Here is a 27,564-nt window from a genome sequence, read left to right as displayed (position 1 = left end):
ACGTGCCCCACCTCCCTGTCCATCAGGCGCTGTGTCTGTCTCTCTCCCTCAGGCCTACTGTCTCCTCTGACATCACAAGTCACCACCACGTGCCGTGTATGCGTGTGTCTGTGTGTGGGGCACTGTTCACACTTCCCCCTCTCTGGAGGGGAGACAAAGGGCAGGTGTTCTCTGCATGTGGTCAGCCACCAAGGTCTGCAGAATGAATGAGGAAATGGTCCCAACTCCAGGTCAAGTCCTCAGCTCTCACCTGGACAATCACTAGAGCCTCCTCACTCGTTTTGCTATCTTCATTCCAATCCATCTTCCCCAAGTGCTGACAAGAGTTCTAAAAAAACACACTTGATCCTATCACTCCCTTCACTAAGTAAAACCCCAAAGGTTGCCCCACAGCCTCCAGTGTCAGGTCCAAATTTCTCAGCATGTTACGAAAGGCTTTTGCAATCTAGTTCCGGTTCCCCTGTCCAGCTTCACCTCTGGCCACTCCAAGGCCCACGCACTGAGGTCTTGCTGGCCTCATGCTCCTCCACATGCTAAGGTGTTTTCTCCAGCTTCGAAGGCCCTTCTCATCCTCCTCCGACTCCTCCGCATTTTTCAAACCCAGGTCAAACGTCACCTTCTGGAAGCTTTCTCAAACCTCCCTCACTGAATTTTTGTTTTTATTTTATGATATCTGGTACATCCTGAAGAGTGCAGTTAGCACCCACCTCTCTTGCTACTTTGTTCATAACACACGCTCCACATCCTCCCTGTCCATCTCACAGAAGAGTGAGCTCCGGAGGCGACAAGGCCCATATGGCAACCAGCTATGATGGGGCTTACAATCTATGGTCAGTAAGGATGCGTGGAATTCATTTCTGGATCTAGGCATATCATCAAATTGCTGCCGGGTCTGGACAACTCACTCATCCTCTCTCTAATTCTTTGTCTGCACAGTGGAGACGACAGCCCGCCCTCCCGTGCAGAGAAAGCAGATAAAATACTCGGAAACCTCCAAGTCTCACATGAATGCAAAGCACGGCCTATCGACTGCTTCAACCACCATCCCTGGCACCCTCTGAGAAACAAACCTCCGATGACCCTGTCTCTGAGACATCCTGACCAAAATCTGATGAGAATGCTATCCGTATGGCCAAAGAACACTCTCACTGTGAAGGGCAATCAATTTCAGCCTCGAGATGTAAATGCCAAGTTGGCATTAAACTACACACAATCCTCTCCCTTTGAACAGCCACTTTCCAAATAAAATGTACAAAGAGTAGGAGGTAACTCCACTTCACTCCCTGAGGGTGGGGAGCTGCAGCCCATGGCTCCCGGCTGTCCTGAGTAAGGAATGGGGAGAGCTGAGGTGACCGAGTGCTCTCAGGGCCCTGGGGCCTGTGCTGCACACCACCCCCCCTCCAGCGATGGCACACAAATCCTTCTTGTTCTCCAGGAGGCATGCTGTGCCATCCACAGCCGGGCGGCCTCCCGACCTTGTTTACCAACCACCCTTTACATGGCTCCAATCTCCTCCCCACCGAAAGCACGTCCCCACCTAAACACAAACAGAACCCCACAAGGATGCCAAATTCACCATTTCTATTAAGAATGCAGAGAAGTATAGTTTTGTGTCCCCACTCTCCCCACCACCAACTCCCCCACCAAAATCATCCAGCTACTTAGAAATCACTCCCTCAGATGCTGTTAATAAAATGTTCAGGTAAACAGAATAATTTTCTGCTTAAGATTTTTTTTTTTTAACAGAAAACGGGATTAAATACTTTTCCTCTCTAGTTTGTCAATCCAGATGGTAAGTTTTGCTCCAGTCAACCCAGATGAAACTAGAAGAGGAGGTGGCAGGGTTCAAAAGATTTCACCAAATCCACTGGCAAAGTCCAACAGGAGCACTGTGGATGGATACTGGATATACATGGACAGCAAATACCATAGGGACTGCAAAAGAATCAGAATTTTAACTGCAATTTGTCAAGTGGAGTATTCTTTCCCAAACAAAATTATTTCTTAAAAACCAGAATCTATAACGTACTTCTGTTTCTAGTTAATAACTTTAACACCATGCAACACCTCCTGCCCTTCCCGACAGAGGCTCAGGTGACCTGACCCTCGTCACCCCAGGGCTGAGGTTACAAGGAGACTGCAGCCAGGGCCTCTAACTCAGGGAGCCGACCTCGTCCGTTCCATTTACTAGGAAAGTCACACTGAAACAGCGGAGGAAGTGCGTCAAATATGTAATGGCAATACTTGGGACTGAAAAGCCACTCCAACAGCTTTTAAAGATATAATCTATCTGGCAACTTCCATCTGCCCAGGTTTAAAGGTTCTGACATGTTTCTGAACAGACAGCTCAGATCTCTCGGGCTCCTTCAAGAATGAGACTGGAGACACCAGGAATCCCAGGACACAGCACAACACAGGCAGGAGCTTGTGCCCTGCCAGCCAGTTTCAAGTGCCAGGAGTTCTAACCACATAAGAGGTGATTTTAGAGCAAATGCTTTCAAGAGCAAGAGAGCAAATTCTCAGATGTATGCCTGTCAAACAGACACATCAAAACTTTATCTACCGTTTGCGAAAACTAAGGAAATATTAGCAAGTTCTTTGATCTGCATGAAATTTTCTGGCCATGTGAATACAATCTAGAATTCTTTATCTTCTTATTTAAATTATCAAGATCAAGCTATTAGTCTCGTCCTTATCTCCATTATAAAAACAATTTTTCTTAAAACACCTGCTATAGACACCTGAACATAAAAAAATGCACAAAAAAACAGTTAGCCCAATAAAGAACAGGTAAAAGTCAACAAGTCAACGCACCACATTTAAACTTGGGTAATACTAGGCAGGACAGCTGAGGATGGAAAATGGGCTTCACTCACAGAGTAAAATTATAAGGCCCATACCCTCGGTAAGAACGTATACATTCTTATAGGGGTTCTTAACAGCTAAGACAGGGTGCTACTTACTTCCTCATTAAATAGTTTGCTAGTTTCTTTTTTGATTGGGTCTATAAGCTGGACTTGGCCTGCGGAAAAGCCCACTAGGAGAGAGACACTTTCTGCTGTGGCTGTTAGGTGGTTGAAGTCATGACAAGTAGGCTGTGTTCCTTTGTATATCCTTTTATCTATTGGTTTACTCAAGTCAGCAGCCTGGAGGAGAAAGAGAAAAATACACACGGTAAACAGCACATTGAGATGAGAACTCTAAGTTACACTATTTTATACTCCATTATGATGTTCAATCTTAAAAATTAAAATATTGAAATATTTTAATTTTTATAAAATTTTTTTTGCAGTTTTCAGCATTTTATAAAAGCACTTTCACATACCTCGGCCAATCTGATATTGTTAGACTATCCATAATATGTTTACAACTGTTACTCTTGCAACTTATTCTTCTTCACATATATTTAATGAAGACTCCTGGACTTCAGGAGGTAAAAACCCTTGAGATACTAAATTCAGTGTTTGTAAAACGTATTTCAAGCATTTTCTAACCACATAAAAGCTCAGCCTTCATACAGCTCCAGCACCGACAAGCTCATTGGTGGGTTTACCTGCAGCCCAGTCGTTCTCAAAGTGTGGTCCCCAGACCAGCGGAGGCAGCAGCGGCGTCACCTGGAAACTCAGAGACGCACCTTCTCCCGCCCCACCCCAGACCAAATGAATCAAACCAGTAGGGTGGGCGGGTGGGCCCAGCAAGCTGTAGATGCAACAGTGCTCCAGGTGATCCTGACGCCTGCTCGGGCTGTGAACCAGGACTGCAGCCAGTTACGCAGAGGCAGCGGCTCCTGCGCTGGGTCACAGTCTCTTCTGCGTTAGCTTTCAAGTGACTTTCACTCATCGAACCCACACTCCAAGTCTGGTACAGGCATCATCTTAATCCTTATCATAACACTTCAAGAGAGACCATGTTTCCCCCCATTTTACAGACGAGAAAAGTTCAGGGAAGGTAAATAACCCAGCCGAGGTCCCCGTACCTACTCAAGAAGCGGAAGGGCTGCATATGGAGCCCAAACCTGTTTTACCCTAGAGGGGGCAGGGAGAAAACACACCGTACACTCCGAAGTCTGACTTCTGACTTGGGCTAAACATGATTTTTCAAAGTGCCTCCCCCTTTAAAAGCAGGACCTTTTTCTTCATGAGAAACCTTCTCTGCAATCCAGTATGTTGTTGAAATGAAGGTGACCCGCCGCTTCCCCTGCTATCGGAGAATCACCGGTGGAGACAACCAAGCGTCTCCCTGAAACACCCATTTTGGCCCTGTGTGCGGTTCTGGGGCTCACAGCTCTGGTTCCTACGGACCACCCCGAGTATGGGGTCTGAAGATCTCGTTCTTCCGAAAAGGCCTGGGACAGTGACTCAGTATTCTAGGTCTGTCAGATTACAAACAGTGTGTGAAAAAGAAGACCTCACGATGACAGGCTCAAAACCTGAGCACCAGGCCGTCTGGAGCTGAGTGACCCTGGGAGCCCAGGGCAAAGGAGTGAAGACGTGCGTGGAGGGCTCTCCCTGCCTCACCGCAGCTGGAGTGGGGAGAGCACCTCTCTTTCCAACCCCAGGGCGCTGTCCAGAGGATGAGCTAAGCAGAGTGTGGTCTACGAAAGGAAGCCCTGACTCTGGAGCAAGCAGAAGCGGGGCCGTGCGCACGGGGCCTGAACGTCCTGTGATGTGCGAGGTGGGTGCATGGCAGAGGTGGGGGGGGGGTCCGGACAGGAGCCCCTTTACCACGGACAGGAGAGGCCAGCTGGGGGTAAGCAGCTCCTGGGCTCAGCCCGACGGAGGGAGAGAGAAGTCGAGACTAAGGGAACAACTCGGCACATGACTCAGGGCAAGGAAACAGCAGCAAAAGTAAAGACAGAACAAAATATAAGATACGCTGATGGCGAGAGTCAAAAATCAAATCTGAAATTAGAACCGCTAAATTATTACGTGATCTCTATATCGGCAACCACTGAGACTTCTTTTTTTCAGTTTAAGAAACTACGCCATGAAAGAATATACATAAAATTATGCACCAAAACATAAAAAACAATTCAGAAGCAAGCCAAATGTTAACAGAGAAAACAAACTAATTCAAATTAAATGAGCAAAAGAAATAGTGATTCTCAGAAGAACAGCGGAAGTTTAAAGCACCATTGTTTCCAAATATTGCTACTAGTTTTAAACTCATGGATCCCTCACAACCTCAGCCTCAGTTCTTGGAATAGCTCTTCTGCCTTCCTGCCCCTAACAGGGAACCTCACTGAAAGATGCTGTCTGTCATTAGAGCACACAAACACACGTCTGCAGTGTTTCAAACGCCAACTGATAGACAATTTTTACTCTCGAAGTAAATTGTCCAAAAGCGTCCTGTTTACTAATTTGCTTAACAAAGTTTCTTCCTAGATTACTGTTCTCAGAGTGTACCAGACCATGAGCAGTCTGCTAGTCTGCAGTCAAAATTAAGCAGAGACTGAGAATAAGCATTTAAAATGGCAACGTGACAGAGTGATTTAATACCCACCGACTCTGGTAACAAAAATTCCAAATTTGCTTCCTAAATGTCTTTTTCAGTTCTTTTCCTAGTAATCCTTATTTTACTTTACAAAAGTATCAGTCCAGGGCTTTCCTGGTGGTCTAGTGGTTAAGAATCTGCCTGCCGATACCAGGAACACGAGTTCAACCTCTGATTCGGGAAGATCCCACACGCCACGGAGCAACTAAGCCTGCGCACCACAACTCCTGAGCCTTGCTCTAGTCCTGAGCCCACCTGCGGCAGCTACCGAAGCCTGCGCCCCTGGAGCCCCTGCTCCTCAGCAGCCAGCCACTGTGACGAGAGGCCTGCGCAACGCGATGAAAAACAAAGAGGAGCCCCTACTCGCTGCAATTTTTAAAACTGGTCTTTCAACACTGATGGGGGCGGCACTGTCCCAGAAGGCACAAACACAGACCGAGGCTCAAGGAACACAAGCAAGCACTTCTCTTCCCTAAGGTCACTCCCCTTCAAGCCCCAAAGGCAACGATGGCACCAGAACAGCAGACACTAGCCAGGCAACAGTCACTCACACCAGCAAGACTCCCGTGAGCCCCGAAGTGACAACAAGGTGCCCAACTACAGGAAATTATTCTTCCGAGAAACCTGGGGACTCCAGCCGTGGTGCCTGAGCTTTCTGAAGCCTGAAGCCAGGTGAGGGGAACGTTGGAACCACCAGTTCCTGCCTTTATTTCCAGCTGCACCATCACCTCCAACTCATCTCGTCCTCTTCCCTCTGACAGCCAGTCACCGAGTTGTGTCTCTTTTCCACTGCTGGGTTACTATCTTCTTTCCTCTTCTTCCCCCTCCTTTGTTCTGGCGAGTGGGGTCAGAATCCACCCACCTTTCAGTAACAATGCCAATGTCCCGAGCCGGCCGCCACTTCTCCGCGGGGTCATCAGCCCGATAGACGGTTTCCCAGGTCAAGACAGTTTAACTGAAGGAGAGAGAGCCTACACTTTGGAACCGGGCAGGCCTGGGTTCAAACCTTGCCTTCCCAAGAGGTGGCCAGGTGGCTCTGGGGAGGTGAGCGTCACCTCTCTCACAGCCGCAAAGAACGAAGCTCCCCAGCTCCCCACAGGGCCAAGGAGAGGCCCGCGGATAACGGAGATAAGGCACCCAGCACACGCGAGCGTTCCAATGGTCGCTACCATTCTTGGTTTATCCCGGTCACAACCTACCCGGGGGCAGTGCTGCAGGGGCTTCCTAGTTCCCGTCACATCACAACATGACGACTACCCAGCAGTCTTGCCCTTCCATCCTCTCTAACAGCCACAGCAACTTCGGTCCACTGAACACTTCCTGCGCACCAGGAACTTGACTCTTAGCATCGCATGTCGTCTCACAGTCACCCCCCAGAGTCCACGCTTATACCAACCGCATTTTACCACTGAGGAACCTGGGGAGGGAGGGAGGGAGGGGTCGAGGGCCCATGTCCCACCACTCAGCTCGTCCTGCCGTCCACCCACGTGGAGTCTGGGGCGGGCAGATGTCCCCTCTTTCCTGGCTTGAGTTGCCCTCTCGGCAGGGATGGTCTCGTTTACCCGTTTGCAGGAATCTTATCCATCTGTACAAGTCCCACCACCTCCAGTAAGCATTTTCCCAACTACCACTTCCCAAGTTGGCTCCCTTATCTCAACTCTCCAAGTACTTTAGTTCATTACACAAAATTTAGTGTTTAATCACTTATATGATCACAGTGTTACTTTACGTCTGTTATCATCGATTCAGTTCAGTTCAGTCGCTCAGTCGTGTCTGACTCTTTGTGACCCATGAATCATAGCACGCCAGGCCTCCCTGTCCATCACCAACTCCCGGACTTCACTCAAACTCACATCCATTGAGTCGGTGATGCCATCCAGCCATTTCACCCTCTGTCATCCCCTTTTCTTCCTTCCCCCAATCCCTCCCAGCATCAGAGTCTTTTCCCATGAGTCAGCTCTTCACATGAGGTGGCCAAAGTACTGGAGTTTCAGCTTTAGCATCATTCCTTCCAAAGAAATCCCAGGGCTGATCTCCTTTAGGATGGACTGGTTGGATCTCTTTGAAGTCCAAGGGACTCTCAAGAGTCTTCTCCGACACCACAGTTCAAAAGCATCAATTCTTTGGCGCTCAGCTTTCTTCACAGTCCAACTCTCACATCCATATATGACCACTGGAAAAACCATAGCCTTGACTAGACGGACTTTGTTGGAAAAGTCTCTGCTTTTCAATATGCTGTCTAGGTTGGTCATAACTTTCCTTCCAAGGATTACAATTACGAATTCTAATAAAAAATTCCCTTAAAAAGCAGAACTACTTTATTAAGCAGTTACCACTGTATTATTCCACAAAATTACTTCTGTTCTTCAGCTTTCTGGTAAATCCTTCATAGACAGGTTACAGATACTTTTTTTTTAGTGCTTCTGCATCCTAATTATTACCAATTATCTAAATTTTTAAATGTCAATTTATAGCAGAACCAATTTATTTAAAAGTCTTACCCATTTTAAGAACTGGCAAGAATTCTAAGAACTGATAAGAATATTTGGTTATTCAGCTCCAATAGAGCATAGTATTTGTCACAAAAGGTGAATGGACTTCGATTTTTCAGTAGTAAGACTAAATTTCATCATTATGCTCATTAGTTTCTGCATAAGGAGTCACTGACTACATGTATCAGCATCTCACTCTCAACAGAAGAAATGTACATGATGCTTTAAACAATTCCTACTACAGAAACAGGGCTGGTTAACCAAAATCCTTGGTCAGTAAGTACAAACTTTAAAATGTTTTGTTTCTTTTTTCCTTGGACTTTTGATCCTTTAAAAATCCCTGGAATTCTCTTCATGATGAATACTGTCAAAATATGAAGTCAGCTGGGTCAGTTCAGCAAGGCACTAACAAGCATTTATCTTTCCAGAACCACAGAAGTCTGCAAAAGGAACAGTTCCAACTCACACCTTCCCTCAGACCCCTCCCTGGTCCACAGGAAGGCTGCGGGGCCAAGAGGAATGCGGAGGAGGGAGAGAACCAGCAAGGCAAGGCCTCCCACGGGCAGGCGGACACGCCGTTCCAGGAGCTCAGGGAAGGCGCGTGCACCCGGCCAAGCCCTCCTCACGGGAGCCTGCTACTTCATACTCCTCAGAGCCCAGAAGCACTTGATGTGGTGTGGAAAATAATCTCAGAAAGACCTCTTCTGAAAGAGGCACACCAGATGATGGTACATGGGGGGCGTGTAGGTGATAAAGGTAAAAAATGTCCCATTTTCCTTACCCTCTTGAGAACCACCTCAGAGAGAACTAGTCTCACAGAACTTGCCAAACCAGAGTCCAGTTACTGCCCTATCTGCTGCTGCTGCTAAGTCGCTTCAGTCGTGTCCAACTCTGTGCGACCCCATAGATGGCAGCCCACCAGGCTCCCCCGTCCCTGGGATTCTCCAGGCAAGAACACTGGAGTGGGTTGCCATTTCCTTCTCCAATGCATGAAAGTGAAAAGTGAAAGTGAAGTCACTCAGTCGTGTCCGACTCTTAGCAACCCCATGGACTGCAGTCCACCAGGCTCCTCCGCCCATGGGATTTTCCGGGCAAGAGTACTGGAGTGGCATATCTAAACGCTGTCTAATACCCTCCCAGACCAGACGCTCACCCTGTCTACACTATATGGCTCCCCTCCACCCGAGGCCCCTCTCCCGAGCTTCAGGCCCACTGCCTCCGAGGTGCCCCCAGCCTGCACCCTGCCTTCCGCCAGGCCGCCTAAGTCCAGGGGCAGCTCCCATGGCTCGGCACCGGGCTCCTCCCCGCCTGTCCCCACACCTCCAGGTTGTCCTCCACACTTGCCAGATTAATCCTCACAAAGACTCACATCGCTCTCCCACTCAGAACCTCTGAAGCCCTGCCCAGTGCACCAGTGGCTAAACTCCTTAGCTGGCACCCACAGGCCAGGCACGGGCCATCCACGATGGGCGTCGACACACACACCTGCAAAGGCGCGTGCTCACACGCCGTCTGGGCTCTCCACACCCTCCTGCCTCCCTTGCCTTCCTCTTTTCACTCGGAACACTCCCCGCTCCTCCCATCACACAAATGCTACCCAGCACAGGGCCAGTGCCATCTCCCCCGAGCCCATCATGCAAGGCGTTCTTTTGCTGGGCCGCCACCGCGTGCCTATCCCTCTGCACCACAGTTACCTGCGCCTTCATGGGAACTGTATTCCATACACAGTGACAGTCCTTTTAAAAACAACAAAAAAGTCAGGAGGCTGCTGACTCACTGACAACCTGAATGGATTAATCCAAAATAGCTGGAGCCACCCCAGTAACATCAAAGGTCTCCATTATGCCATTTGAAAATCAAAGAAGGGCCGTGTGCTGTCACCACTCCTCCTGACCGCATCTCAGACGACCAAAACAGGAGCCAGAAGTGGACAGGGGATTCCTTCCGGGGGCCACAGAGGATCACCAACTTCAAGAGTCCTATCTCCAGACTGGGAATTCAAAATAAACCACATTACAGACTGTCCGCCAGTTTTTCCTGGGGAAGACTTCGAACCTAGTTAGGCTTGGGGTCTCGTGCCTGCGGGGGCTTAGTCCACAGTCTGGGGTGGGACCACACCCAGCTGGTCATCCTGAGGAAACGGCTCTGGTCACAGGACTCAAGAAAGGAGACGCAGACCACTCCGAGCTGAGGCATACTTGCTTCGTGAACAAAGATCAACGTACTATTTAATACAAATCTTCTCCAACAGAGTGGAAAATAACCGGGGGCCCTAACGACAAAAGTACCAATCAGGGATTTTGCAAACACGCTGGCCGCCCACACCTGACTGCAGGGAGCAGTCAGCCGCGAGGCGCCGCCCAGAGGCCGAGCCGCGCTCGCAGCCGCCGCCGGGAAGGAGACACAAACCGGGCTCCTGCTGCGGGAGAGCCGCGCGGTCCATCCTCCTCACGTTTCTTCAGACCAACAGGTACAGTCAAAACAGCTGCACAACTGGCATTAATGGTATTCAGGGTCTAACACATTAAAAAAAAAAGGTACCAGGGGTATCAGGAAGTCAGGTTTGGGATAACTTATACCAATAGGAAAAACAAAAAAGGTCAGTCAACTGTACAGCTTCAGTGTTTCAAAAAGGACAAAACCTTATCTGTCTTATTCACCACTCTATCTCCAACACCTAATAAAGGGCTGGCACACAGAAGGCATCCTTAAGTTTCTGTTGTAGGAATGATACGTTTTTGAAAATGGAGGGAAAGAAAAGTAAAGGAATGGCGGGAACCAGAAGAAATCCAGAGCCAGACATATACACACACATACATAATTCTTCTGCTGACCAAAAGCCCAGCCAACAACTAATGCCTTCTTGGGTGCCCATCTGTGAAGGAAAACCACCCTCGTTGGCACATACCAGAAGGTCACTTGACGGCTTACAGAGCGCCCTCAAACATCAGTTCCTCTGGCGGTCGTTACAGACCTGCGCCCCGAAGAACTACGCCACTCCCATGTTTCAAACAGAGGAACACAAACAGCTGTCAAGGAGAAGCAAGTGGTGGGGTTAGGACTGCTGGATTCCCAGCCTGCTGCTCCCTCCGCTGCTCTGACGGGAAGCTGATGAGACACCATCCGAGGCAGCACCTACCCTAAAACTCTGTCCCTGTGTGACTGCAGGCTCCTGGGCTTGCTGAAGTGGGACTCAGACACTCGGGCCTCGCTCAGGCTGGCCCAGACCCCAGACCTCTCAAAGCATGTGCCTCGCGGGGCTGTTTTACTAAAATGGAGACCATCTGAAGAGCAACACCTGACACTTAAAAGGCACTTTAGAAAAGTTAGTTCCTCTCACTGAAACTCGTATTTCTCCTTTTGAATACAGAAGGACTTGATGCTTATCAGAGAGGCTTTGAAATGTCTCATCATTCATTAACACTTTCAAAGAAATATAAATAAGGAAAAACAGGGATATTTCTTTCTACTCTAAATTTCCTGGAGAAAAACAGCAGAAGCCAAGTTTAGGGGCATGTTTTCCTTCCAATATAATTTCCTACAAGGCAGCACCTTCCCTTTCTTAGTTCCCACTCCTCCTCCACTGTCAGACATACGTGCACACGCCCACACCTGCACTGGCACACCAGACCCACTCCCTCCACTGAGAACAGCTGGCATGTGGCCTGCTCGCAGGCTCCTGCCTGTCCTGACCTGGAACGGGCACCCGGCACTCACGACCCAGGGGTCCTCCCCTGGGCCAGAAGCAGTGGGGCCAGAGCAGTGAGTGGGGCAGGGAGCTCCAAGGAGGGCGGGAGAGAGAAGGACTGCATCACCCGCCATCAGGAAACGGGCAAACGACTCGATGGAAAGCGTGAGGGGCGCCACCTTCAGGTCCTTCCAACACGGGGAGAGACGCAGTCAGAAGAGGCATGTTTGGTGCAGTTTCACAGGACAACCTGGGGAACTGCTTACTGGTCCCCAGGGAGAGACGTGCCCTGGGAGCCAGGCAGGCTCCTGCTTCGGGCAGGTGGGAGAAGCCCCCCAGAGGGCAGGGCTCCTTCTCCCGGGCCAGCACTGTCCATCACGTGTCTGCTGAAAAAACAAGCTGCTGTCATCACATGCCATTTTCCCCAAGGAGGCCTGTCACTTAAAAACAGCTATGTAAACTCGACTCCTCTTCCCCCAGAGTGGTTTTTCAAAAATGAACTTAGCAAGCCGCTGAACCGCGACACTTCCGCCATCTCTTCTCTGCTCACGCTGCACTCCACGTTCAGGTTGAGTCTCTTCTCACAATGTGAAACACTACAAATGGTTGTCCTGGTGCTTCATTTAGGCTAATAAAATATTGATTTCTTCATTAAAGAAAAACTATGAATAAACATTAGGTAAAATCAATCTGCACACATTCTAACACCAGATCTCATCACATTAAAATGCTGACATATTCAAATGCCCTATCTTTATTAAACTCTTCTGTTAAACATGCATAGAAATATACCTATCTACTCCCAAGGGAATACCAACATCTCAAGTGGAAGGTAAGGGAAGATGTTTTCATTTCTGCAAAAGACACTCATTTCAAATACTTGGAAAATAAATATTTTTAAAGTTTCTCCTAACAGGGTGGGGGTGGGGAGAAATTCTGTGGCCACCTGAAAGTGCGTGACGACACTGGTGAACCGGAAGCCCACCCCATGGCAGTGAGCGGCTCCTACAGGCTGCTTAACTGCCATACTATTGCCTTCCCGACACTTACAAGTTCACAAGCGCGTGCCTGGCAGAGCACACAATGATTTTTCAATTTTCTGATTCAAGATGCTGAGTAATACAAGCAGCACTCTGCAGAGGAGCTCCTATTCCAGTCGAGAAATGCCCTCAATCTCCAACTGTGTAGAGGCCCTGCCAATTTTCTGACCCCCATTTCCTCACCCTACATTGAAACTGAGCCCAGGGAAAGGTGGTGATCTGCTCAAGGTTTCACAGAGCTTAGAAGTGCGATTTCAATCACACCAAGCTGCCATCTTTCCAATCACCCAACCTCAGTCGGAACAATGAGCTACTGAATCTGCAACATATGAAATTTCAAAAAATGGCAATGATGTGAACCACTAATTTTACACCAAATGACAGTGTTCTGGAGTCCATACATTGCTGGGTTTTCAAATACGAAGCGAGAGAGCTAGAAAAAACTTATCTTACACAAAAGGCGATCAGCCACTGAGATCAATGGGCAGAACACTGGATTTGGCCTCTGTAACTCAAGTAGTTATTCTCTAGTCCAGCCAGGCCTCAGGTGAAGAAAGCAGCCTCAAACCCACAGCAGTGAGAGAGCTGGGCCGTTCTATACACGACCACGAAGAAAGTCCTGTGCTCTGCTTCCTCTGAAGTTTCCCAGAATCACTGGAACTGCTGCTGTTCACCTGGCATTTCCACTGTCTGCCATTTGTCATATGTCTTATCTCCCCAGCTAAGCCAAATCTTTTTAAGAGGTAACTGCCTTACAGGTGACCTCAAGTAACAGCCACTCACGTTTCTAATGTTTTTTCCCCATGCCTTTTTAGGCACTTGAAGTGTATTCTGCACTGGCACAGCTATGGCAATGCAATGCCACCCCATTTCAAAATGGACCAGTAAGACCAGCACACACAGGAATGCGGGGGGACAGGCCTCACCCTACTGTGACGGGAATGTAAACTGGCACAGTCTTTACACAGGGCAATTTGGCAACATGGAGCAAAAGCCTCCTATCCTTTAAACACAAATTCAACTCCCAGGAATTTATCCTTAGAAAATACTTTCCAAGTGGGTAAACAATCTGTAGCAGCCCAAGGCTGGCCCAAGCACAAATGTGCATCCATACTAGGCTACCCACGCAATATTACCCATGTAAAACCACGCACTGAGAAACAACATGGAAAACCTCATAAAATAATCTTGAATGAAAGGAGCCAGATACAAAAGCAGCATAGGACACATGAAATAATGCTATTTACTTAAAATTCAAAAATAAGTAAAACTAGTCTGTGATGCTGGCCGTGAAGACGGTAGTCGCCCCTTGCAGAGTGTGGGGAGGTCCCAGGGAGGCCAGGAATGAGGTTTCTTAATCTGGGGTCGACCTACTTTGTGAAAAATTAATAGAACTTTACATTTATACACATTCCTGTTTGGATGGTAATCATAAATTTAAAAATAATTTTAATGGTCAAACACATGTACAAAGATAGTCTCCTCAGCTTTGTAACAAAACATTATTAACATCCTGTGTTCTGAAAATGAAATGGGTAAATGTATCATGTAGCCATTTAAAATGAAGACATTTACTTACCAGCAAAGAAGGATATTAAGTGAAAAATGCAATTAAAAATAGGATTCTAAAGACAAAAAGAAGTATGAAGTCTTAAAATGGTAGTCACATTGTAATCATACCGTCAGTAGTAACAGTGTATTGTTATTCTTAATGTCTTGTAAAATAAAGCAAAAAATCATGTGGATGTCCTTAGGAATTCAGATTCTCCACACGGAAGGTAGAAACGTATAGAAGCAATGACCAAATGGCAACTGGAAGTCCCGGTGCCCAGACTGGGCAAAAGCGATTTGTTACAAATACTGCCACTTAAAGTCACCAAGGCGCCTATATACTTGATACCAGGTACGGGGCAAGAAATGGACAAGATGAACCTAGAACACCTTTCTGTTCTGCTGAGCAAGAAAACTACGAAAGACCTCTGAGGCTGGGTCCAAAAGACTCTGGGGGCAAAGCAGAGCAACTACTATTGGTCAGAGATGGGACAATTTAGACATAAAAGCAATACTCCAGAATTTTCATGGAATGAATTAAGAATCTGAGTTCACATTAATATCAATAAATGGGGAGGGGAAAATAGGCTTTCCCTTAACAGCAGACTAACACGTAATAAATGTAGAAGGAGAGAAAAATGGAGTTTGAAAATCACCATTTTGTAACCATCACAGTAATACAGTAATAACTGATTCAGCCAAAAACCATCAATGGATGGTAAAACAGTGGATGAAGGTCTGATGGGTAAAAGGATATTTATGTAGCCCGAAAGTATCCCTTCACAAATTATGTATGGATTACAAAGAGCAAAGCAGAACCTGACAATGGATTAATGTAGCAAAGTTTACTGCAGTGACCAAGGCAAGGCAGCCTCCTCTTCCCGCTCTCCTGCTGCCCTGAGAAACACAGCAGCAGTTCTGTGGTCCTCCAACTGTGATCTAGAACTGTGAACTAGACTATGAATCTAATCACAAAAATACCAGACAAAGCCAAACTGAGAGATCCTACAAAACAACTGGTCTGAAGTCTTCAAGATGTCAAAGCCATGAAAACAAAGAAAAAACTAAGGAATCAGTCCAGACTGAACGGGACTGGAGAGCCTGCAACTCACTGTAGTTTGTGCAGCTGGACTGGCTCCCGAAGCAAGGGCAGGAGGCTCTTAAAGGATAACATGCAGGCAACCACTGAGATTTTAATGTGAGCGTCAGATGAGGTCAATGGTATAGCTTAGATTCTGATAAATGTACTGTGGTAATATATGAGGAAATCTTGCTCTTGGGAAATAGAAACTGAGGCTTACATGAATAAATGGGCATGATGTCTACAAAGTACTCCCAAATGATTTATATTATACATGTACCTATATACATACAGGAAGCAGGGAGGAAGAACGAGAAGAGGCGGAGAGAAAACACATGATAAAACAAAGGGCAGATCTTAAACAGTCACCCGGGGGTTCTCCGTGCTGTTACTGTCATTTTCTCTAAGTGTAAAACTGCAACAAGATAATTTTTTTATTAGAAAGAGACTTAAAAGGCATGCACACTATACACAATGTGTGGTCCATGTTTGGAAGCAAGTTTAAATAGACCAACTACAAAATGAATTTGAACAACCGACTAGAAAACACTGATTGTGGCAGTGGTTACATGAATCGACAAGCGGGGTAACACTGCAGAGAACACACAGACACAGACACACACCCCCGTGAACCCAGTGAAATCCAGATCCACCACCGTCACTTTCCTGGCCTCCTGCTACTCCACAGTCAGGCAAAACACCACCACTGAGGAGACCAGGTGAAGGGTGTGGGGGCCTCCTTGCACATGTTTTGCAACATCTCATGAATCTGTAATTATTTCAAATTAAAAAGTAAAAAATAAGAAAAAGATCCTTATATATCAACAAACCAACTATAAAAATATTTATGAATCTGTCAAAGAACAGACGTTGATCAAATGTAAACTTTTTACATGTAAAAATATGGTTTTATTTCCCCAAACAGTATATATATTGTAGAAAACATATGAAGAAAATATATGATGCTTGGGATTTGTTTTAAAATAATACAGAATAGGTGAGACAGTAGATGAGATGCGACCAGCCACATGTTGACAAATGGTGAAGCTGGGAGACATTCTCTCTGCTATTGTGTAAGTCGGAAATTTTCCATAATTAAAGAAGTTTCATTCTATTTGAGATATATATGTTTGCAAAGAGAACAAGTTGAAAAGATACTTAGCAAAATATTAAAAATGTTAAAAGCAGGGATAGCATTTAAATGACTTTTTTTTTCTATCTTAATTTCTAACTTTTCCTCAATAATTATTATACTTGTATAATTTTTTAATAGAAAAAGAAGGAAACACAGGTCAAAAAACTGAAACTATTTGAAAAGTATTCTAGCAGTTTAAAAGCATGTCACGGTCTAGCACAAGGTCACGGGCAAATACATGTCTGTGAACAAACAAGGAAAATCCACCATAAAAGGAAGCCTGCAGCTCCACCAGGCAAGCGTGTGAGCAGGGGTGACACGTCACCAACAGGTGACGGGCTACCTGGGACTGGCCAAATCCTAAGCTTCACACCCGTCAGGACTGCCGGTGTCTGTTATGAATGTTTCTGTGGCACCAGTGATGCTCCTCGATGAGGTAAGACAGGAGAACTCTTTTCAGAAGCCAGCCATTCAGGGGACAGATAAGGAGGCCACGGCCGGCTCTGCTGTTTCCCTCTCCCAACAGTGCTACAGTGTGAGAAGCATTCACTGGGCCTCCTAATTGGCTACAGTGTTCAACAGAGATAACTTCTCCCAGAGTCCTCTTTGGGGAATTCAATCTGTTCCACATTTACCTTCCAATTTTTCTTCTAATGTGCATCTAAAATCGAAACCCCGTCTTTCTCACAAGAACTGAACTGCAAATTTATCATCAATCCCATGCTTTTCTAGAGATTCTAGGCCCTTCCTCAATCCAGAAGAAATAGCTGAAAGGTTACACAGTGGAATCTGTCCTCTGGTATTCAGCAGCATTTTAACACTGAAAATCTGGAGGCTTGAAATAAAAATATTAGGCTCAAGAGAGACAGTATTGTATTTGTAGTCTCCACGGGGACAATACTGCATTTTAAATGTAGGTTAGCAGGCCAACCAGCCGAATAAGCAGTTTTAAACTCAAAGGTGAAATCAAATATAATCCAAAAGTTAGCACTTGGCAACAATTGCACATTTGCTTCACTCTAAGCACTTTCACTATCTCACATAATAAAACAAACAAACAAAAACTTGCAACTACTAGCTGAAAAAGTTAAATATAAAGCTATTCACAAAGATACAGACTGAAGCAGCAACTGGTTTCCAGCATGAGTAATTCTGTAACATCTCTCTACCTACACTGGTCTTATCTCAACAGAGGTAATCTAGGTCTCACATTCACAGAACCAGAAGCCAGAGTGGACCTTGTAAAAAGTCACATTTGCTCTCAAGATCCTGCAACTTAAGACAAAGGAAGTAAATTGTCTACAATCACAAAATCAATTCATACCACAGCTAAACTTGGAAGCTCTACACTCAGTAAACCAGGAAAAGCACCAGAGGACTGGAAGCCAAAGCCCTCATTTCCGTATCCTTCCTTCACCTGTGGTCTTCTGGCTTCTACATCAGACAGTAACAACTAGTTGTCAGAACTTGAAATTATATCATGTACAACGTAGAGTGAAGAAATACAGAAGACTCTGCAAAACTCGTTAAGCTTAGCACAAACCAAGTGACACTCATTTAGCTGGCGCCACGTCCCAACTGCTGCAAGCCTTCTCCAGGCCGAGTGGTGAGGAGGGTGGACAGAGGAGGCAGAAGGGCGCTGCTCACCTCCTGACAAGTCCGAGTTCTGGAGCTGCAGAAGGCCCACGCCCACAGCGCTCTCTGGAGCTCCTGACTGCCTTTCAGAAAATCTTCCCTCTGTAGCCGAGGCTAATGTCCACTAATAACATTCTGGCCAGCAGGGATGTATTGAAATTTTGTATGCAAATGCAAGAAGGATGGCAGAAATAGGCAGCAATCTTAAGTGAGGCTGCACAGCTACTGAAAGCTGAGAAACACAGGCGAGCAGCTCAGCTTGGTGGTGGTACATACAGTTCTGACAAAGGCTGAGGCTCCAAATACCAGCAGATCCCATCAGCAGCATTTTTAAGTAAGTGGCCATAACTGGAACTGAAGCTCCAATATTTTGGCCACCTTATGCTAAGAACTGACTCATTAGAAAAGACCCTGATGCTGGGAAAGACTGAAGGCAGGAGGAGAAAGGGACGAGAGAGGATGAGATGGCTGGATGGCATCACCGACTCAATGGACATGAGTTTGAGCAAGTTCCAGGAGTTGGGGATGGACAGAGAAGCCTGGGGTGCTGCAGTCCATGGGGTCGCAAAGAGTCATACACCACTGAGAGACGGAACTGAACTGGCCATAAACTAGAAGGCCGTCTTCAGGGAGGTATGCGAAGGTCTCATGTCTCCTCCATGTAGAGCACTGCTGCTAGATTTGTCTCTAAATTAGAAGAGACACATGATAACAACGTCCCAAATTTTCTTGTTGTCCACAGCAAACCTGAGTGTTTGTACTCAAATCCCGAAGTTCTTGGACCTCAAACACAAATACGCATGCTGAGTGGTCATAAAGCACGGCACACTCAGGACCCCAGAGGACGACGAGCCCGGCCCAAGCACAGAGCCGGCCGGGGCCTGTCCTGTGTGGGACGAGGCTGAGCCAGGCGGCCCGAGCCTGTGTTCAAGCCTGGGACGTCCTGTTCCAGACGCTACCTTGCCTTCATCACAGGGCTCTGGCCTGTGTCCCCAGCACACCACTTGATTATTTGACATTTTTAAAGGCCTAGACAGCATATTAAAAAGCAGAGACATTACTTTGTCAACAAAGGTCCATCTAGTCAAGGCTATGGTTTTTCCAGTGGTCATGTATGGATGCGAGTTGGACTATAAAGAAAGCTGAGCGCCGAAGAATTGATGCTTTTGAACTGTGGTGTTGAAGACTCTTGAGAGTCCCTTGGACTGCAAGGAGATCCAACCAGTCCATCCTAAAGGAGATCAGTCCTGGGTGTTCATTGGTAGGACTAATTTTCAAGCTGAAACTCCAGTACTTTGGCCACCTGATGGGAAGAGCTGACTCATTTGAAAGGACCCTGATGCTGGGAAAGATTGAGAGCAGGAGGAGAAGGGGACGACAGTGGATGAGATGGTTGGATGGTATCACCGACTCAATGGACATGGGTTTGGGCGGAGTCTGGGAGTTGGTGATGGACAGGGAGGCCTGGTGTGCTGCGGTTCACGGGGTCGCAAAGAGTCAGACACAACTGAGCGACTGAACTAAACGGAATCTATGGAAATTCACACATCAATTCCATCTTCCACACAGGTCCTAACAGGAAAACACAAATGCTAAATAGGGAACCATTTCAAAAATGCAAAGTGACATGTCACAGAGAACACAGCATTGGGGGATTAAGGAGTTAAAGTACATAAAGTGACTGGAGTAGTGCCCACAGAAAGAGCTACCTAAGTATTAGCTCTTATCATTATTAAATAAATAACATCAATTCACATTTGTTAAATGCATTCAAACCAAGAACTATAGCGAGAGTAAGCACTTACATAGTGAGAGTAAGAAATAAGCACTTAATTCTGTGTAAAAATTTAAAAAATAAACAGATTTTCCTATTTAACTGCCTGTCCCAAAACGTGCGTGGAGGGGCAGGGGTCTGAGAGGGAGAGGGCAGGGCGGTCTGAGAGGGAAGGGGAGCGAAGAAGACGTGAACAACGCACCCTCCCCCAAGACAGCAGCCGCCCCTGGGTCACGGCAGCGTGCGATCTAACACTTGTTCACGTCACTTTCCTAGCACAGCTGGACTGAGGCAAAGCCAGCAAAAATACTTTTTCTGACCAATTAAAATTTTTCTAAATTCGATGTAGCATGATTTTTTTAAGCTGCAAAAATAACGCAAGTGCAGGGGCCAGAGTTGTGACATATACCAGTTTATACTGCAACAAAAAAACAAGTTGATTTCTGAGAGAAAAACAGCACACATAATGTAATGGCTAGATATGCAAATATGCAGAGGCCAGACTATGATCTCAACGTCTCCTTTACCTCCCAACTCTCTGATATACGGTTAAGTAAATGAGTATTAAGAAAACAGTCTGTTTCTACCTTAAAAAAAAAAAAAAGCTGGAAGGCTGTCACTTAGAAGATGGGGTTAAGAATGTGAGGGGAGGTCCAGAAAGGGGGGGGACTACAGCCACTTGCTACATGCCCGCAGGACAGCCACGGACCCGCAGGCACTCTGGGAGCAAGGTTCATCCGAAAAGCAGTGTCACGCACCAAGAAGGATCCTGGGATCGGCGTAGCATCTGACGGGCCCACTGAGGCCGCCCGCTGCCTCTCACAGCCATGCGCCGCCCTGGCAAGTTACTGCTTCCTCCGAGCCTCCCCATCCTCATCTATACACCAAGTGGGAAATACCACTCCCTACTGTGCAAAGTGTTTGTGAGAACGAGACAATGTGTGTGAAAGCACCTTGTTCAGTGCCCAGCACTGAGTAGATGTTCATTAAATGGTCACTGTGATGACAGACACATTCATCAATGGCTATGAATATAATCCACAAATTAAATGACCAATAAGCGTTTAGGGACTGTTTACTACGAGGAGAGCTCTGAATTAGATCCCATAAAGCAGTGGTTCTCAAACTTCAGCACATGAGTACTGGGGGCTTCCCTGGTGGCTCAGATGGTCAAGAATCCGCCTGCCATGCAGGAGACCTGGGTTGGGAAGATCCCCTGGAGAAGGGAATGGCTACCCACTTCAGTACCCTGGCCTGGAGAATTCCATGGACAGAAGAGCAAGCAGATAAAACCCAGTGAGCTAAACACCATGCTGGGCCACACCCCTGGAGTTCCTGTTTCAGCTGGTCAAGATGGGGGCTTGGAAACCTACATTTTCACCAGTTGTGAGGAGCTGCTGCTGTGCTTGAGGATCACATCCAGGAGAACCTCTACGGAAGGGAGGAGGGAGGGAACAGGAACCCGACAGTTTTGGAGAATGTGAGAAGTCAAATATTCAGGCAATGGCATGGCTGAGCAGAAAGGTGTGGGAGGGCACCTGAGCAAAGATGGAGACGGCGACAGACCAAACAAGGGTGCGGGGGCGACAAGGGCCAGCGTGGCCAGTTACGTATCTCATTGTGAGAACCCAGAGAAAGAGTTTGAAGAGGCTGTGGGCAGGCTAACTTTTTTACTAGGCCCAGCTTGCGTTTTTTGACAGTTTAGCAAAGCGAGCCATTACAAAATTTGAGAAAGTTAACCACATGGTGAAAATGCCACCTGCCCGCAGGGACGCAACAACAGGCCAGGCTAAGTAGCATGCAATCAGAAGACAGCAAAAGTCTGAAGGCCATCACTGAGCCCGTGCGGGTAATCCCAAAGCCTCCTCTGGCACTACAGCCAGGATCTTCAGGACTGTCATTCTGCACAATGACGGTCCATAAAGGGAGTCTACGAGATACAAGAGTCAAGCCCCAGTAAACTCTTATTTATTAACTTGGCAGAGCTAGGCATTAATCAAGAGAGCAAAGAGACCTCAAACATGATTCACTCAAATGAGGGGATAAAATTTCTTATTTCTTTAGTTTTAAGTCATTTACTAAACATGTTCCTTAGGTGTAGTACACAATATTAATTAGCTATCATTACATCTATTATTACTAATCTTAATCTTTACTTACCAATTGAAAACTCTGCAAAATTTATCTCAAAACAATGCTTACCAATAGACTGAATCTCAATCATTATTTTAGGTCCACATTAGTAAGACAAAGGTAACTACAACTTGGGAATTCCCTGGAGGTCCAGCAATTGGGACTCTGTGCTTTCACGGCTGAGGGCCCGGGTTCAATCCCTGGTAAGGGAACCAGGTTGTGTGGTATGGCCAAAAATAATTACAACTTATAATGAAAAATTACACATGATCCATTTAGAGTTCAGCAGAAAACTGCTGACAGATTATTTCTCAAGTAAGATATAAGAAGTTCTAAAAATTCTAAGATTTTAAAATAAATAAAAGGGGTTGAAACTCCATCTCACATCTTATTCCAGAAAAAACTTGAGCAGTACCAAAGAGATAGCAAACATAAATAATGAAACCTCAGAAGTATAAGAAGACATCATGATGCTTTTAAAAAATAAATCATAAAGGCTAAGTATGACCCCAAACCCATAACCAGAAAGGAAAAGATAAGTATGTTTTTCCTATAAAAGATAAAATTTTTACCTAGGAAAAACCACCATGAGCAAAATCAGAAAACAACTGGCCGATGGAACCAAATGTTTGCAACTGAGATCACAAATTAAAGGCCAATTTTACATAAAAGAAAGCTCCTACAAGTCAATTTTTAACAAAAGAAAGACCAAAATCCTAGTAGAAAAATGGGCACAGGACATGGACAACTCACAGAAAATACAAATGAATTAAACATATGATGCCACTTACATCACTTTTCACCTGTCAAATTGGCAACGATCAAGTAACAGCACACTATCTGAGGTCTAAGTTGGTATAACCTGTGGAAGATAAGCTGTGTCCGTAAAAAGTACAAACACTCATTCCTTTGATCCAGCAATTCCACTCACAGGAATTTATTCCTCAAATACTAGCAACATGGCAAATGACATATATATAAGGTTATCAATATTTACTGCAGCACAGTTTGTAACAGCTAAAGACTGGAAACTTCAGTGTTCATCAAAGAAGGAACTACAATACAGTCATACAACGGGATACTGTGCAGCTGTTCACAAATACAGAGCTTTACATGCTGACAAAGAATAATCTCCAAAATACATTTTATAAAACAAAACAAACAGAAAGAAGGTACCAAACAGCACAGATGCTGAAAGTTACATTTTTCTTTTAAGGAGGGAGGAATATGCCTGTGACTTTACATGTGGAACCACAGGCTGTCTCTGGAAACACACACATGAACTTAACACTGGTCACTTCTGAGACTGGGGATGAGGCGGCGAGGGGACAGGGTAGGAGAGACTTTGCACTGCGTGCCACGTGAACTTTGAATCGTGTGCATGCACCACCTATATACAAGATAAAATATGCCTATGAGAAGTCATAATACCTACGTTTTTTATTTTTACTTTATATTGGAGTATAATTGATTTACAATATGTTAGTTTCAGGTGTAGAGCAAAATGATTCAGTTTATACACACACACACATCTGTTCTTTTTCAGGTTCTTTTCCATTTAGACTACTCTAAGATAGCAGAGTTCCCTGTGTTACAGGTCCCTGTTGATTATTTTACACACAGTGGTGTTCCCTGGTGGCTCAGATGGTAAAGAATCCGTCTGCAACGCAGGAGACCCAGCTTTGATCCCTGGGTCAGGAGACCCCCTGGAAGGGAATGGCAACCCACTCCAGTACTCTTGCCTGGGAAATCCTATGGGCAGAGGGCCTGACGGGCTACAGTCCATGGGGTCACAGAGAACCCGACAGGCCTGAGCGAGTGAGCGCACCATGGGTGCTTGTTAATCCCCAACTCCTGATTGATCGCCCACTGCACCTCTACCCTTTGGCAACCACAACCTTGTTTTCTAAGTCTGTGAGTATGTTTCTGTTTTGTAAATAAATAAGCGATATCACATGGTATCTTTTTCTTTTTGACTTACTTCACTTAGTATGATAATTTCTAGGTACTTCCATGTTGCTGCAAATGGCATTACTTCATTCTTTTGTTAAGGCTGGGTACTGTTCCACTGTATATATGCATTAATATATATATCATATCTCTACCCACTCATCTGTCGATAACCGTTAGGTTGCTTCCATGTCCTGGCAACTGTAAATGGCACTGGGGTGATGTTCTAAAGGTACCTATTCCTAAATGAGGTACCTATATTCTCAATGAAGATTTTCTCACTAAGATACCCGAGAAAATAAATTGCCTTCACTATCCAGTTACTACTGAGTTCCACATGTGCCAAGCACTGCTTTAGGCACTGAGTCTCAGCTAAGAGAATAAACCCCTCCTCTCGTGGACTTAGGAGGGACACCGCCAGTAAGCAACTACTCAAAACAAGCATCAGAGAGTGGAAAAGGCTATGAAGAAAGCCCAGTCAGGAAAGGGGAGAGGTGGGGCTGAGGGGAAGGGTGATTAGAGCCCTCCTGGGAAGAGGTAACAGAAAGTGTCTCTGATAGGAAGACACGTGGGCAGAGACATGAAGCAGGGAGAGAGCTACATACCAAACAGCACACACACCTGGGAACGTTCTCTAAATACTTAACGGGCATTTACACTGCGCCAGGCACAGTGTTAGATACTAGGGACCTCAATTATGCTTAAAATACATAACTGAGCACCTAAAAAAGGACTGGGAGGAAAAACACCAAAATATTAACAGGTGGGATAAGGGCTTTTTTTCTTCCTTGATATTTTCAAATTTTCTACCATAAACATATCTTAACTTTAAAGGGAGAAAAAAAATCTTTCCTTTTTATTGCTGCCAATGAAGGAAAAACTCCTACAGGACAAACTCATTAGTAATTTGAGTGATCAGCAGACTTTCCTTCTAAGAAAACCTTTTAGGGATCTCCCTGTTGTCCAGTGGTCCGCCTGCCAGCGCAGGGAACATGGGCGCAATCCCTGGTCCGGGAAGGTCCCACCTGCCACGGAGCAACCACGTCCCGCACCATTGCTAAGGCCACGTGCCTGGAGCCCGCGCCCCACAAGAGACGCCCCGAAATGAGGACTCCACTCACAGCAGCCAGAGGAGAGCCTGCATGCAATGGAGACCCGACGCGGCCAAAATAAGGAAAGAAAATAAATTTAAAACAAAACACTTTACACTGAACAGGATTCTTAATTGTTTTCCTGCCTTTACCCGTCGCCAGTGCTCAGGTAAGGTGTGTGTGGACGAAGGGGAAAGAGAGAGCACCAAGTTAGAGTGAGATGGGTACAGCTTGCTATTCTTTAAATACATCTCACAAAACACGATGAGAAAGAGCAGAGTAGTTAACCAAGTGCCAACTACATACAAGACAACACGCTTACCATAATCTACCCACTGTCAATACACACGACAATCATTTACTTACACATTTATCCAATCATTCAAGTATTTGCAGAGTGCCTTTACGGCATCAAAGGCACTGAGTTAGACATGGGGGTTTAGGAATGAATTAGATGGAGTCAGTCCTGCTGAGTTCACAATCTAGTTTATGTGGTAGGAAGAAGAGGAACATTAAATTTCAAAATCAGTTTTTCTTTGACTGATTGTGACGTGCTAGAAAGACGAAAGACCTGGTAGGGGTAACAGGAGGCCTGGCCTTGTCAGCTGTCAGGGCAAGAGGCCTGGGAGAAAAGGGCATGTGAGCTAAGATTCGAGGAGGAGGAATGAACAGGTGAAGGGGCCGGGAGCGGAAGCATTCCGTGCAAAGGAAGCTGATACAAGAAGAATCTGCGGCAAGAAGGTAAAGCTGGTGGCAAGAATTAAAAGGCACGCCAGTGAGTCAGAATGATACAGTGAGGGGGACAGAGGGTGATGAAGTAAGCTAGAGCCGGCTCACGCGGGGCTCAGTGGGCCATGTTAATAATTTTGTTTTTCATGCTAAAAGCAACAAGAACCAGTGAACACATTTTAACACTGAAAGATTTTAAGCCTGGGAGCAACAATCAGATTTACATTTTTAAAGATCACTCAGGCTACTGCACAGAGAATAAATGAGAGGAGCGAGAGCGAAGCAAAAGCCCAGCCAGAGGCTGCCCAGGGCCCGTGGTTAGGACGCCTTGCGAGCACTGCGGGATGCAGGTCAGAACTACGACCCCACGAGCCCAGGCAAGGCAGCCCCGCCACAGAAAAGACCAGTCAGCAGGCTGCACGTGCCCGGGTGAGATGAGTGACGGCAGTGAAAGCCAGAGCAGATGCACTCAACGCCTGTTCTGGAGATAAAACCAACAGAAATTCCTGCCAGAGTAGGTGGAGCGAGGAAGAGAGAAAGAGAAGAAAGCATCACAGATAACGATGGAACAAGGAACATTTCAAAGGACCAAAACATCAAAAACAAATCTACATAAAAAAGATGAAAATAAGGGATAGGAAAACATTCCATGCCAATATTAACAAAAATAAACTGATTTTCCAACCCTCAAAACAGAATTTTGGAAACAGAACTTCCTATCCTGAAAACAGAATATCACAGTGAGATGTTTAACGCACACCTATCAAAAATTGATAAATAAAGCAGTCATAATAACTGTAAAGATATGGGCAATGTGAACAGCATTAAAACCTTTATCAAACACACATACAGAGATATGTCACCCTGAGCCTAACAGAGGATACACATTCTTTTAAAAATACATGAAACATTTTAACTAGGTTACAAGGAAAAAAGATCATTACCTTTCAAGTAACTGATATTAAAAAAAAACATTCTATGACGATATCACGAGAATAAGTTAATTAATAACAAAACAACACCATGAATAGTAACTTTAAAATGTCTGTTTAGAAATTCAGGGTTAAAGAGGAAATAAACATGGAAGTAACAAAATATTTAGATCTTAATGACAATGATGAGGAGGGCACGGCAACCACTCCAGGATCCTTGCCTGGAGAATCCCATGGACGGAGGAGCCTGGTGGGCTCCAGTCTGTGGGTGGCAGAGAGTCGGACACAACTGAGAGCCTGAGCACAGTGGCGGTATCACCACATGCATAACGCACGGGCGACAAAGTAACGCTTAGGAGGAAATTCTACAGTTTGAGCACATCATTAAAAAGCAACAAAGGCTAATAACCTATGTTTTCAAGCCAGAAATCTACAGAAAGTACAAAGAAAACAAAGGAGGTAAAGATAGATCTTATTAATAAAAAAACAGAAAGCAAAGGAACACCCAATTCTGTGAAACAAAATTTGACAAACTCTTACAAGACTGTCCTAGAAAAAAGGTGAAATACGAAGGAGGGGCGCAGCTCCAGCTGGTGACTGCGGCCATGGACTGCCTACGAATGGCAGCTCAGGTAGCCCAGCAACTCCAGGGCAGGCCCGCTCTGCAGGGGCCACAGCCCGCCCGCAGCCTGCCACGACGGCTGACAGACGGCCTGGAAAGCTGACGGCAGCAGGGCAGGAGGAACCGGCAGAAGCCACCGCCAAGGAGGCTCCAGAGAGGACAGGGACAGAGACGGGGCTTTGCTGCAGCACAGGCCACACCAAGGAGGCCCCCATCTC

At 46.0% G+C, this 27,564-nt stretch overlaps 1 protein-coding gene across 10 annotated transcripts in view; it reads right to left on the bottom strand.

The window, feature by feature from the left end:
• The window catches only part of WDR20 (WD repeat domain 20), a 65,023-nt gene that overhangs the window by 18,221 nt on the left and 19,238 nt on the right, over positions 1 to 27,564 (bottom strand). For 5 of the 10 annotated variants that reach the window (XM_061395395.1, XM_061395390.1, XM_061395391.1 and 2 more), the window contains exon 2: positions 2,964 to 3,146. The exons of 2 other annotated variants lie outside the window; for them this stretch is intronic. Coding sequence is in view for 5 of the 8 variants with exons in the window: in XM_061395390.1 (XP_061251374.1) it covers positions 2,964 to 3,146 (183 nt within the window). In the remaining 3 variants the exon portion in view is untranslated. Of the gene's footprint in view, positions 1 to 250; positions 329 to 1,763; positions 1,936 to 2,963; positions 3,147 to 27,564 lie in introns of those variants that run through there. 3 more of the 10 variants (XR_009732223.1, XM_061395398.1, XM_061395394.1) reach the window with 3 other exon arrangements.

This window comes from Bos javanicus, chromosome 21, assembly GCF_032452875.1.
Source record: "Bos javanicus breed banteng chromosome 21, ARS-OSU_banteng_1.0, whole genome shotgun sequence".
In the NCBI taxonomy this organism is placed as follows: domain Eukaryota; kingdom Metazoa; phylum Chordata; class Mammalia; order Artiodactyla; family Bovidae; genus Bos; species Bos javanicus.
The sequence above is the reverse complement of the archived record's forward strand: the minus strand, read 5'-3'. Positions and strand labels throughout refer to the sequence as shown.